The sequence below is a fragment of the Eschrichtius robustus genome, chromosome X, assembly GCF_028021215.1.
Source record: "Eschrichtius robustus isolate mEscRob2 chromosome X, mEscRob2.pri, whole genome shotgun sequence".
Lineage (NCBI taxonomy): Eukaryota > Metazoa > Chordata > Mammalia > Artiodactyla > Eschrichtiidae > Eschrichtius > Eschrichtius robustus.
The window spans coordinates 54,319,700-54,332,737 of NC_090845.1; the positions used below are offsets into that span (position 1 = coordinate 54,319,700).

Below are 13,038 nucleotides of genomic sequence, written 5' to 3' on the forward strand. Positions count from 1 at the left end.
GGAAAAGATAGGCAGAACACTCTATGACATAAATCACGGGAAGATCCTTTTTGACCCATCTCCTAGAAAAATGGAAATAAAAACAAAAATAAAGAAATGGGACCTAATGAAACTTAAAAGCTTTTGCACAGCAAAGGAAACCGTAAACAAGACCAAAAGACAACCCTCAGAATGGGATAAAATATTTGCAAATGAAGCATCTGAAAAGGGATTAATCTCCAATATTTACAAGCAGCTCATGCAGCTCCATATGAAAAAAACAAACAACCCAATCCAAAAATGGGCAGAAGACCTAAATAGACATTTCTCCAAAGAAGATATACAGATTGCCAACAAACACATGAAAGGATGCTCTACATCACTAATCATTAGAGAAATGCAAATCAAAACTTCAATGACATATTACCTCACACCAGTCAGAATGGCCATCATCAAAAAATGTAGAAACAATAAATGCTGGAGAGGGTGTGGAGAAAAGGGAACCCTCTTGCACTGTTGGTGGGAATGTAAATTGATACAGCCACTGTGGAGAACAGTATGGAGGTTCCTTAAAAAATTAAAAAGAGAACTACCATACGACTCAGCAATCCCACTACTGGGCATATACCCTGAGAAAGCCACAATTCAAAAAGAGTCATGTACCACAATGTTCATTGCAGCTCTATTTACAATAGCCAGGACATGGAAGCAATGTAAGTGTCCTTCGACAGGTGAATGGATAAAGAAAATGTGGCACATATATACAATGTAATATTACTCAGACATAAAAAGAAACGAAATTGAGTTATTTGCAATGAGGTGGATGGACCTAGAGTCCACCATACAGAGTGAAGTAAGTCAGAAAGAGAAAAACAAACACTGTATGCTAACACATATACATGGAGTCTAAAAAAAGAAAAGTTTCTGAAGAATCTAGGGACAGGACCAGAATAAAGATGCAGACGTAGAGAATGGAGTTGAGGACATGGGGAGGGGGAAGGGTAAGCTGTGACGAAGTGAGAGAATGGCTTGGATATATATACACTACCAAATGTAAAATAGATAGCTAGTGGGAAGCCGCTGCATAGCACAGGGAAATCAGCTCTGTGCTTTGTGATCACCTAGAGGGGTGTTATACGGAGGATGGGAATGAGATGCAAGAGGGAGGTGATATGGGGATATAGGTATACGTATAGCTGATTCACTTTGTTATACAGCAGCAACTAACACAATATTGTAAAGCAATTCTACTCCAGTAAAGATGTTAAAAAAAAAAAAAAAAAAGAAGTGCCAGGATTGGCACTAGTCCTAATCCGAGTGTCAGAAAGTGGGATAACTCCAAAATTATGGGAAAACATAAGGTCTATTTCTAGTCTTGAGGTCAGGGGTTGGTGGTAGATATCTGTCTCACTACAGCCAGGATAAAATCTTCTTGAGAGCTGAAAATTTTGTCTTTTTCATTCAGTTGCCAATACTGTGGCTAGGGTGAAGCCTCCCTGAGTGTTAGGAGTGGTAAAAGTACCTAGAACAGCAACTTGCATTCTAAAGTCAGTGTTATTGGGTTTTTGTTGTTGTTGCAATCCATATCCCAATTCAAAAAAAAGAAGATTCCCTACAATAAAAACTAAAAGAAATTTCACAATATAAAGTTTATATAAAATATAAAAATTTCATGTTGAAATTTTTTTAAAGCCAAAAAATCAATACTATTATCAACTATGTTTATATTTTCAGTAAATATATAAAGCACAGAGAAGATTTGCATTAAATTCATGATAGTGTATGCCTCTGCAGTGGACGGAGATGTTATATTTTGCAAATATGCCAACATTTGTTAATTTTGGGTGAAGGTAAACGGACGTTTTTTATATCTTTCATGCTTTCCATATTATGTTTTAATTTTTCAAAATAAATAAAATACAAAGAGAACTTAGAACTGTTATAGATGATGATTTTATTACAATGTTTTCAGAATTGAACATACCTAAGACATACGCACGTGCAACGTGCAAGGACATAAAGCATCTGAATAATACAATCAAGAAGCTTGGTAATAGAGAAAACTTTAAATTTTGTATTTCACAGAGAATATACATTCCTTTTTAATAGAAAGCTTGAATAAACCAATTACCATTGAAGAGATAAGAAAGCTGATTAAAGATCTACCATCAAAATTGTCACCAGGATTAGACTGTTTTTACAGCTCACTACTAGCTAATTTTTAAAGAACAAATAATTCTAATGCTATTTAAACTGTTCCAGAACACAGAAAAATGATTGAAAACTCACAATTTCATTTTTTAAAGCTAGCATAATTTTAACAACAAAATTTGAAATATACAATTTTACTTTGGAATGTAAACGCAATAATACTAAATAAAATATTGGTAAATAATACCCAGTAATGTATCAAATGATTATTACACCATGACTAAGTAGGATTTATTCCATAAACACAAGTTTGTTTCAAAACATCAAATATCTACCACTCTAATTCATCGAGTCAACAAACTAAAGGAAAAAAAAAGTTATACTGTTTTGTCAATAGATGCTGAAAAGACATTTGATAAAATTCAGGAGCCACTTTTAGTAATAATGCTATGTAAAACAGGAATAGAAGAAATACCCTAAATGTGTTAATGGTCAATGACTATTTACCAATAACCAACAGCAAATGTCATATAAATAGGGAACACTAAAGACAATTCCATGAAAATTAAGAACCACACAGGCATGTCTGTCATAATCATTATTCAACATTGTTTTGGAAAATCCAGATCATGTAATAACAATATTAACATTATAAGAGATAAAATGATCTCTATTTGCAGGTGAGATGACTATATATCTACAAAGTCCAAAACATTCTATTTTAAAAACCCAGTGTAATTCAGAGTATTTAGTAAGCTGAAAATAGAAGGAATAAAAAACCTCTAGTTTGTCTATATTGCCAAAAATATAAATGAGGAGGAAAAAATACCCAATTCAAAATGTCAAAATGTGACAAAAACTGTAAAAATATTTAGAGATAAACTTAATCAGATGTGATGGGACCTATATAACATTACAAAAACAAAACCAAAAGATTTTAATGATGTACCAAAATTCTCGAGTATTAAAGATTAATATTATTTTTAAAATAACCTTCTAAACAGAAATGCAGAAATGTAATACGATTCTAAGGCATCACAATTTTTTTAAACGTGGAAAGGATGCTTCCAATTTTTACATGAAAGAATGAAAAACAAATTATATAAAAGAAGAAAAGACAAAAAAAAAAAAAAAAAACAAACTAATGAGAGGGGACTTGCTTTACCAGAGTCCAAAGTTTATGGTCAAGCCAGTACAATTAAAACAATGTGATACTGGCTCAGGAACTTGAAAATGGGTGATTTATTTAATAAATGTGATAGCATAATCAGGTATCCAATATGAACAAAATGTATATTTGGACCTCTACCTCCATATACAAAAATAAATTCCTGATGGATCAGTTAAAGCTTAAAATTAATAAACATTTTTAGAAAAAATGTAGGTAAATATTTGTATGACTAGCAGTGGGGGCATTCAACTGAAAAAAACAAGAAACCAAAAAGCTAAAAAGAAGAGAGGACTCTATCTAATTTTTTTTAAAGCTGTAAAGTAAAAAAGAAGATATCAATAAAGTCAAGATTAATGATAGAATGGAGAAAATCATAACACATATGGGCTACAACTGATTAGTACACACCACATAGTAAATATAGTTAGAATTCCTACAGATTTATAAGGAAAAGATCAAAGATTCAATAGATAAATGAGCAAAGGATAAGCACTGGCAAATCACAAAAAAAAAGTCCGAATGGTAAAAAACAAAAAAACTCACTGAGTTTGTCAATTAAAGAAACAATACTATGTAATTTTTCACTGTTCAGATTTACAAACATTAAAGAGTGCTGGAGAGGATGCTGGAAAATGAGCACTTTCATTTTAGATGGTAATTTTGTAATATCTCTTAAAATTAAATAAACACCTACCTAACAGTCCCATTTCTGGGAAGCTACCCTATAGAAATAAAAGCACCAGTATGTATTGTAGCAGTGCTATGGTGGAAAAAAAAGAGAAAACTTAAAGACCATCAATAATAGAATGGTACATAAATGGTACCATTTTGGTACATAAATATGTACTGTGTATGCAGTTGTTAGGAGAAGAGAGGAAGACAAGGAGAAATAGAGGGAGAGGGGAAATGGGTGATTTATTTAATAAATGTGATGGTACAATCAGGTATCCAATGTGAATAAAATATATAGTTGGACATCTATCTTATACCATATGGAGAGGGAGGCATGGGGGAGAGAGAGAGATATCTGTAGCTACTGATCAGAAGGATATGTCAAGGGAGAAAAGCAATTACAGAGAAATAATGGGGCTTGCTGTTTCTGTAGAAAGGACTACAACAAACTTTCTTTAAGAGGATGGGGAAAACATGGAAGGATATACATTATGTTCTTAACACTTGTTACCTGGGGAGAAAAAAATTGGTAAGGCAAAGAAAGAAATGGGGGGGTGGTGGAGGATATAGTGTGTGTACACCATTTATTTTTCTTTATCTAGTTTTCCATTGTTCCAAATTTTACAAACACTTTTCAATTTTCTATTAGCACCCGATTTAAAATTTTGATTACAGAACAAGGCAATATCAAAAGTACCAAAGTATACTTCGGGCAAAACTGTGGAACTAGTCAATGTAAGATTTGGAGGCACCGTAAGTAATAATAAATTCTTTAATCTCTGACTTCAAAACTGTTCTCAAAAGTTCACACGACATATTTTACATTTAATAGTTCCACAACTTTTGCAATAGCACAATGAATTTAGGGGGTTTTCACCAAACCATAGACATAAATGTGAATATCATCATCAAACTTAATGAAGTAGACAGATGGCTTGGCCACCACTTGATGGATGAAAATGCCGGTTCTCTTGGACCCATCATCTTTGGCGTGCTCCACCTGCTTGCCCACAAGGCTGTCGACAACTTCTCCAGGCTCCCGTTCTGCTGTAGGGAAATAGTAGTTGGAATCTGGAATGATGCGCAGGTCACCATCTTTGTAGTCATCCAGCAGCGTGTACATATAAAGGACTGGATCTTTCTCGTAGGTGATGTAAAACCAAGTGTCCATCACGGGGGCTCGCGCCAGGACCATACCCTTCCATTCATCTTTCGTACCGTGCTCACCCTCAAACACATGACCCACTGCCTTGCCAATCAGGGAATCTGCCAGGCGCGAATCAATGCGAGGAGTTGGCACTCTCTCAGGAAGGATCTCTAGCGCTAAAACTCTCTTATCTCGGTGCAGTTCTAGTCCATACACACTATCTTTGCCATCATATTTGATGATATAGAGAGTGGGCTTCACGGAAACCTGCTCAAGCACGGTGCCCTTCCACTGCTCCACGGGCTCGTTGCCTTCCTTCCAGCCGTGTTGAATGCGGCAGCCCACAATGTTCCTACGGGTGAGGAAAGTGGGCTTGCGCCGCTGTTTCCTGTGGGTGTGCCTTTTCTTCATCAGGTATGCGGACACACCATCTACGCCCATCGGAGGCACTGTTGGGGGCGACATGGCTCGGGGTTTAAGGAGGCTCAGCAACGCTACCACTTACTAGATTAAGCTGACGAAAAGTCAGCACTATCCAGTATGAGATCTTTTTTTTTGTGATCTCCGAAAACAGAGAGATCCTGTCCTGCACGTTCTCCTTCTCCCTTCCACAAAGGCAAGGCTCTCACCAAGGCTCGGCAGAAACGCTCTTAACTCTGACCGTGGACACTAGGACAGCGGGGGCCTCTTGACAGTATTCTTCTCTCCCGCCCGGCAGAGGTATCTGCAGCAGTGGCAGTTGCCGCAGGAGATGGCGGGCTTGCGTGTGCTGCCTGCGCCTTGCGCCCGCCCCGACTCCCAACCCTAAGTCTCCCGAATTGACCACTTAGCTGTTATCGATGGTGCTGCGGCTGCGGAACGGCGACGGAGAAGGAGAGGACGGGAAAGGGATAAGAGCGATGGTTGCAGCGCCAAAGTCGCGGGCGGCGGCGGGTCTCTGAGAAGTCCGCGCGGCCTCGGCTTAGCAATGTTGCTCTGCTCGGCCTAGCTCTGGCGCCAGGGTTTTTGCCGCTTCGGGAACCCGACCCCTCAGAGCCCGCCTGAGCCTCGGCCCCGCCCCCGCCATTCCGCCTTCCGCTCAGCCAGCAGCAGCTGGGCGGGTTACTGCGCACACTGCGTTCTGTCCACACAGTCACAGGCGCTCACTCCTTCATTTCCTCACGCGCCCCCCGACCGCTTCTCTCAAACCCAAGCCAGACTGGCCGGCTCCCTTACTCCTCTCTGGCCGTCTGTCGCCCGCCAGCCTCCTCAGCAGCTTCTCCATCTGCTTTCTATCTTCCAGGAATTCCTCACAAAGCCTTTTTTTTTTTTTTTTTTTTTAATATTCAACACATACATACACAGAGTTTGTACATACAAAAAAATTTTTTTTTCAGTTTAAGGATTACGAGACCGGATAAGTAAATGCCGTGTACAGTCCACCATCCTGATCCAAACTTTCCTTTTTATTTTCTATCTGGTCACTCACAGTAATGCTTTTTTAATACGTATATTTTTCTGAATGTAAAGTAAATGTACTGACACTGCGGAGATTTTCTGAAATTCAGTGAAATAAAAACCGAAACTAACCTTAATCTTAACATCTAGATATACAGCAAAATGTTAACAGTTCTGATATCTCAATAAATCTATGCTTGTATTTTACAAAATTGGTAGCTTTTCACATCTTTATAACTTCTTTTTAAATTCATATCATTAGTATCTTCCAAAGTTATTAAATACTCTGAAAACATGGTTTTTAATGGTTCCATAATGTTCCTTTGTATAGATCTTCCGTTATTTATCCTAAAAGGTCTATGACGATAAATAAAATTAGTTTACTCTCATATATGGATTTATTGAGCTAGTATAAACCATTTTTTCAAAGAATACTTAATGACATGGAGATCTACATATGAGATAAGAACAATGTGTGAGAAAGCAGGATACTGAAACAAAATTGTGGCTCCAATTTTGTAGACAGAAAAAATTAAAAGGTTTTTGTGGTATATATTTGCAGTCTTTCTGATTATAAAAGTACTGCATGCTCATGTGGAAAATATGAAAGATAGAAAATAAAGTATCCATAATTTCACCTACTTCAAGTCACAGGGCTCTTATCAAGATTAAATGAAAATATCTGTATGTCTTTTATTCCTGTATCCTACTTACAAGATAGCAATATAAACCAGGGAAGTCTAGGCTCCTCATTCTCACTCCTCCACTCTATACTGGTGAGAAGAGAAAGCCTCATATCATCATGGGTAAAAAAGGCCATTAATTCTTCTGGAAATGTAGGAAAGCAGGGAAGAGAGGTGCAAGGCAGCAATTCGGGCTGCCTCCACGTTACATTACCTTCCAAGGCAGGGAAAGAAAAACCTAGTCCTCATACCATTTAATAGCTGATTGGGCAGAATATGTGTGGATCCTTCAATTCCCCATGTTTCCCAGGCCAAAGGCTTTTGAGATGGGATAACTCGCCAGTACTATATTATAAGAAAGTAATTCCAAGGAAGCAATTTCAAGGAAGCAAGAAAACTACATATACTAAAAGGTATTTCTAAACTCTTTAGAATTACATAGTGGTGTGTACATATTCACACATATATACAACCTACACAGGGAAAGTCAGAAGGTGAGTATGTGTAAATGTCATGTCATTATGTTCCACAAATAATGCTCCCCAAGTAATTCCCCAGACCAAGATGTGCCAAGTTATTTTTGCTTAGAAGAGCAATTGACAGGTGGGAGAAGACCACCCACCAGGCACACAAATTCAGAACAGTTAACTCAAGCTCTTTGGTTATATACTTTAATGGAATTCTTGCTCACAGCCCTACAAAGCAATCTGAAGAGACAAAGAATTTCCAGTATCCTTCCTTCTCTAGAACTATGATTCTGATGTTTAAATCACTCCCTAGCGTTATGGATTCAATGAGCCTCACTACACTAAGATATAATGTTTACCTTGTATGTCTGCCCACTAGACTACAAACCCATTCAAGAAAAGACTTTTATCTCAAGTGCCTTACTCAGAATAGGTACTCAATGAGTATTTGTTATATGAATAAATAAGTGGTTTCAACTGCCTTGCTCCAATCCAAAGAAATCCTCCAAAATGAAACAAGTGGTCTTATACAAGCCTCTGAAGACTGCAGTTCTGGTGACTTAAAATCTCCTAGGGCAGCTTTATTTATCCCTTCAAAACACACAGATTACTGATCCTATAAATATGTGTCTATAAGTCTGAAAATGATAAGGAGAACACCATCAAATGCAAAATAGTCATACCTCAGAGATATTGTGGGTTCAGTTTCAGACCACCACAATAAAGTGAATATTTCAATATAGGAAGTCACACAAATTTTTTGGTTTCTCAATGCATGTAAACATTATGTTTACATTATGCTATAGTATAATGTGTGTGCAATAGCATTATGTTTAAAAATCCAAGGTATATAACATACCTTAATTAAAAATACTTTATTGTTAAAAAGTATTAACCATTATCTGATCTTTTACAAGTCACAATCTTTTTGCTGGTGGAGGATCTTGCCTCAATGTTGATGGCTGCTGATTGATCAGGGTGGTGGCTGCTGAAGGTTGGGGTGGTGTGGCAATTTCTTAAAATAAGACAACAGTGAAGTCGCTGCATCCATTGACTCTTTTCACAAAAGATTTCTCTGTAGCATGCAATGTTATTTGATAGCATTTTATCCACAGTAGAACTTCTTTCAAAATTGGAGTTAATCCTCTTAAACCTGCTGCTCCTTTATCAATTAAGTTTATGTAATATTTTAAATCCTTTGTTGTCATTTCAACAATCTTCACAGCATTTTCACCAGGAGTAGATACCATCACCAGAAACAACTTTCTTTGCTCATCCATAAGAAGCAACTCCTCATTCATTTAAGTTTTATTATGAGAGTGTACCAATTCAGTCACATCTTCAGGCTCCACTTCTAATTCTAGTTCTCTTGCTATTTCCACCACATCTGCAGTTACTTCCTCCACTGAAGTCTTGAACTACTCAAAATCATCCATGAGGATTGGAATAAACTTCTTCCAAACTCCTGTTAACGTTGATGTTTTGACCTCTTTCCATGATTATGAATGTACTTAACTTGCATCTAGAATGGTGAATCCTTTCCAGGAGGTTTTCAATTTGCTTTGCCCAGATATCAGAGGAATCACTATCTATGGCAGCTATAGCCTTATGAAATTTATTTCTTAAATAATAAGACTTGAGTGTCAACATTATTCTTTGATCCATGCGCTGCAGAATAGATGTTGTGTTCGCTGGCATGAAAACAACATTAATCTTATTGTACATCTCCATCAGAGCTCTGGGTGACCAGGTGCATTGTCAATGAGCAGTAGTATTTTTTTTTAACATCTTTATTGGAGTATAATTGCTTTACAATGGTGTGTTAGTTTCTGCTTTATAACAAAGTGAATCAGCTATACATATACATATATCCCCATATCTCCTCCCTCTTGTGTCTCCTTCCCACCCTCCCTATCCCACCCTTCCTGGTGATCACAAAGCACTGAGCTGATCTCCCTGTGCTATGCGGCTGCTTCCCACTAGCTATCTATTTTACATTTGGTTGTATATATAAGTCTATGCCACTCTCTCACTTTGTCCCAGCTTACCCTTCCCCCTCCCTGTGTCCTCAAGTCCATTCTCTATGTCTGCATCTTTATTCCTGTCCAATGAGCAGTAATATTTTGAAAGGGATCTTTGTCTTCTGAATAGTAAATGAGCATTGGCTTCAACTTAAAGTCACCAGCTGCATTAGCCCCTAACAAGAGAGTCAGTCTGTCCTTTGAATCTTTGAAGCCAGGCATTAACTTCTCCTCTTTAGCTATGAAAGTCCTAGAGGGCATCGTCTTTCAATATAAGACAGCTATGTCTACATTGAAAATCTGTTGTTTAGTGTCTTAGCTAGATCTTCTGGAAAACTTGCTGCAGCTTCTACACCAGCATTTGCTGCTTCATCTTCCACTTTGATGTTTTGGAGATGGATTCTTTCCTTAAACCTCATGAACCAACCTCTGCTAGCTTCAAACTTTTCTTCTGTAGCTTCCTCACCTCTCAAAGCTTTCATAGAACTGAAGAGAGTTAGGGCCTTGCTCTGGATTACGCTTTAGCTTAAGTGAATGCTGTGGCTGGTTTGATCTTCTATCCAGACCACTAAAACTTGCTCTGTAACAGAAATAAGGCTGCTTTGATTTTTTATCATTTGTGTGTTCACTAGAGTAGTACTTTTAATTTCCTTGAAGAACTTTTTCTTTCCATTCACAATGTGGCTGTTTGGCTCAAGGGGCCTAGTTTTTGGCCCATCTTGGCTTTTGACATGCCTTCCTCACTAAGCTTAATCATTTCCACCTTTTGATTTAAAGTGAGAGACATGTCTCTTCCCTTCACTTGAAAACTTAGAGGCCTTTGTATGGTTATTAATTGGCTTATTCAATATTGTTGTATCTCAGGGAATAGGGAGGCCCAAGGAGAGGGAAAGAGAGGAGGGAGTGGCCAGTTGGTGAAGCAGTCAGAACACACACAGCATTTATCCATTAAGTTTGTCATCTTATATGGATGCTGTTTGTGGTGCCCCAAAACAATTATAATAGTAACATTAAAGATCACTGATGACAGATCATTATAACAGATATAATGATAATGAAAAAATTTAAAATATTGCAAGAATTACCAAGATATGACACAGATATGAAGTGAGCAAATGCAGTTGGAAAAGTGGTGCCAATAGACTAGCTTGACACGAGGTTGCCACAAATCTTCAATTCATAAAAAAAAAACTCAATAAATGTGAAGCACAATAAAGTGAAACACAATAAAACAAGGTATGCCTGTATGTGGATAATTATAAAATCCACCTCAAGGTGTAGCTGTGAGGATTAAATAAGAAAAATGCAAGTAAATTTCTTAGCACCTGAACTGGTTCATGGCAAGTACTCATAGCCTCTTAACTAGTCATTCCTAAAAATAAGCCCTTTTCTCTTATCAGATCTGTCTACAAACCGCCTGGCTCATGCTCCACCTCTGAAACTTTGCTCTATTTCACACTCAAGCTCCCTTGGTCAGGGTCTGAGTGTGAATCAAGGAAACACTGTAGCAGGGTTTTGTTCTTTATAGTCAGTTTCAGAGCAGTCTTTCAAATGCTGCAAGTTTCTGGAAGCCCAAATTCTGGATAAACAAAACTTTATTGAGAATAAATTTGGGAGATACAGTGATAATTTATAACTGGAGGGGTTATGGATATAGGCATAAATATAATTCCATTGTACAAGGCAGATTATAATACATGCTATGAGAGGTACAAATTAAGCACTGGGGACCAAAAGGAGGTAGTGATTTCTTATGGCTGGGAAGATTGGAAAAGACAACTTGAAAGGGTAAGACAACAAAAAGAAGACATTCAGAAGGTGGTAGAATAGTGAGACCTTTTCAGTCCAATCAGAACACAGCTAAAGGCACAGAGGCAGGCCTGGGCATAGGATATGTAAAAAATTGGTAAGGAGCTTGTGGCTGTAGCATAGCGTGTGCCAGGTTAAGGAATAGGGTATGTGGTGGGAAAAAAGGTTAGTCAACAGCCTCAAACGCAGAGACTTGGCATTCCATCCACTGCTGGGTGGAAGAAGATGATGTTCCAACACTTCTGATAGTGTAATGTTGGCAGGACGAAGTAGAGAGTTGATCTTCCATGTCCCATCTAGCAGGAGCAGGTGATACTTCCCTAAGCAGATAGTACTTCCCTGTCAGAGTAGTATTAAGTGGTATGGTACTGAGCACAGAGCTGATCTTCAATCCCCCACTCATCAGAAGCAAGCAGTGCTATGCTCTGATTTTCTTGCCAGAGTAGCATCAGTGAGGGTTTATGATGAGCAGTTCCTCCACAGTCATCTAGTGGTATAAGGTAGTGCTAGTGACATCTATGCTATAAATTCTCCTAACCATCCCCCTATATCAAATCAACAGCAGTGAGACTGAACAATGCAGAGCAAGGCAGGCCTAGTCAGAACTCTGGTTCCCAACGCTCACTGTATCAGTGAAACCCACTGAGGAGTTGAGCTTTCATCCCCAACCACTGTCAATGAAACTCAACCAGGGTAACAAGATGGGAATAAATGGTACTCAACTCTCCCTATGTCCTTGGAGTCAGTGAAGCTTAGTGGTCAGATAAGCCACCACCCGCCCTTGGAGGCAATGAGATGGTATGAGTCAGTACACAACTTTCATCACTAAGGTATTGGCAGATTTAAGAAGGGAGCTAAACTTCTAACCATCCCACCCATGTGCAATGAGGCAGTGTGAGTCAGTACTCCACTTTTGCAAAGGTAGTGCCAAGATATATATATATATATCAAAGCATGTACAAGATCTGTATACTGAAAATTTTAAATGTTAATGCCAGAAATTTAAAAAGATGTAAGTAAATAGAAGGATATACAGTGTTCACAGATTGCAGAACTCAACTTAATAAAGATGTTGATTCTCTCCAAAATGATCTATGAATTTAATGCAATTTCTATGAAAATTCGAGCAAGGTTTTTCATAGAAATACACAGGATACTTATATTTATATGGAAATGTTCAATATCTAAAATGTCTAAAACACTTTTGAAACAGAAGTATGTAGTAGAAAGAATCATTCTACCTTAAAGTTACATAGCTACAGTAATCAAGGAAGTATGGTGCTTACAGACCAACAGACACACAGAGAGATAACTCAGAAAATGACTCACATTTACATCCACCTGATTTTTGACAGATGTTCAAAAGCAATTCACTAGAGAAAGGATAGCTTTTTCAACAAATGGTGCTGGGGGAATTGGACATCCCAAGGCACACATGCACACACACACACACACACATACACACACAAAACCTACATGGAAACCTCTTATCTTATACAAA

The 13,038-nt window shown here is 37.8% G+C and overlaps 1 protein-coding gene and 1 long non-coding RNA gene across 2 annotated transcripts in view; both read right to left on the reverse strand.

The window, feature by feature from the left end:
- The window catches only part of LOC137756967 (uncharacterized), a 237,953-nt gene that overhangs the window by 10,402 nt on the left and 214,513 nt on the right, over nt 1-13,038 (reverse strand). The window lies entirely within an intron of this gene.
- SPIN4 (spindlin family member 4) lies at nt 4,317-6,016 on the reverse strand. The gene has a single exon (XM_068533377.1). The coding sequence runs from the start codon at nt 5,583-5,585 to the stop codon at nt 4,836-4,838; it is 750 nt and encodes a 249-aa protein (XP_068389478.1). The 5' UTR covers nt 5,586-6,016; the 3' UTR covers nt 4,317-4,835.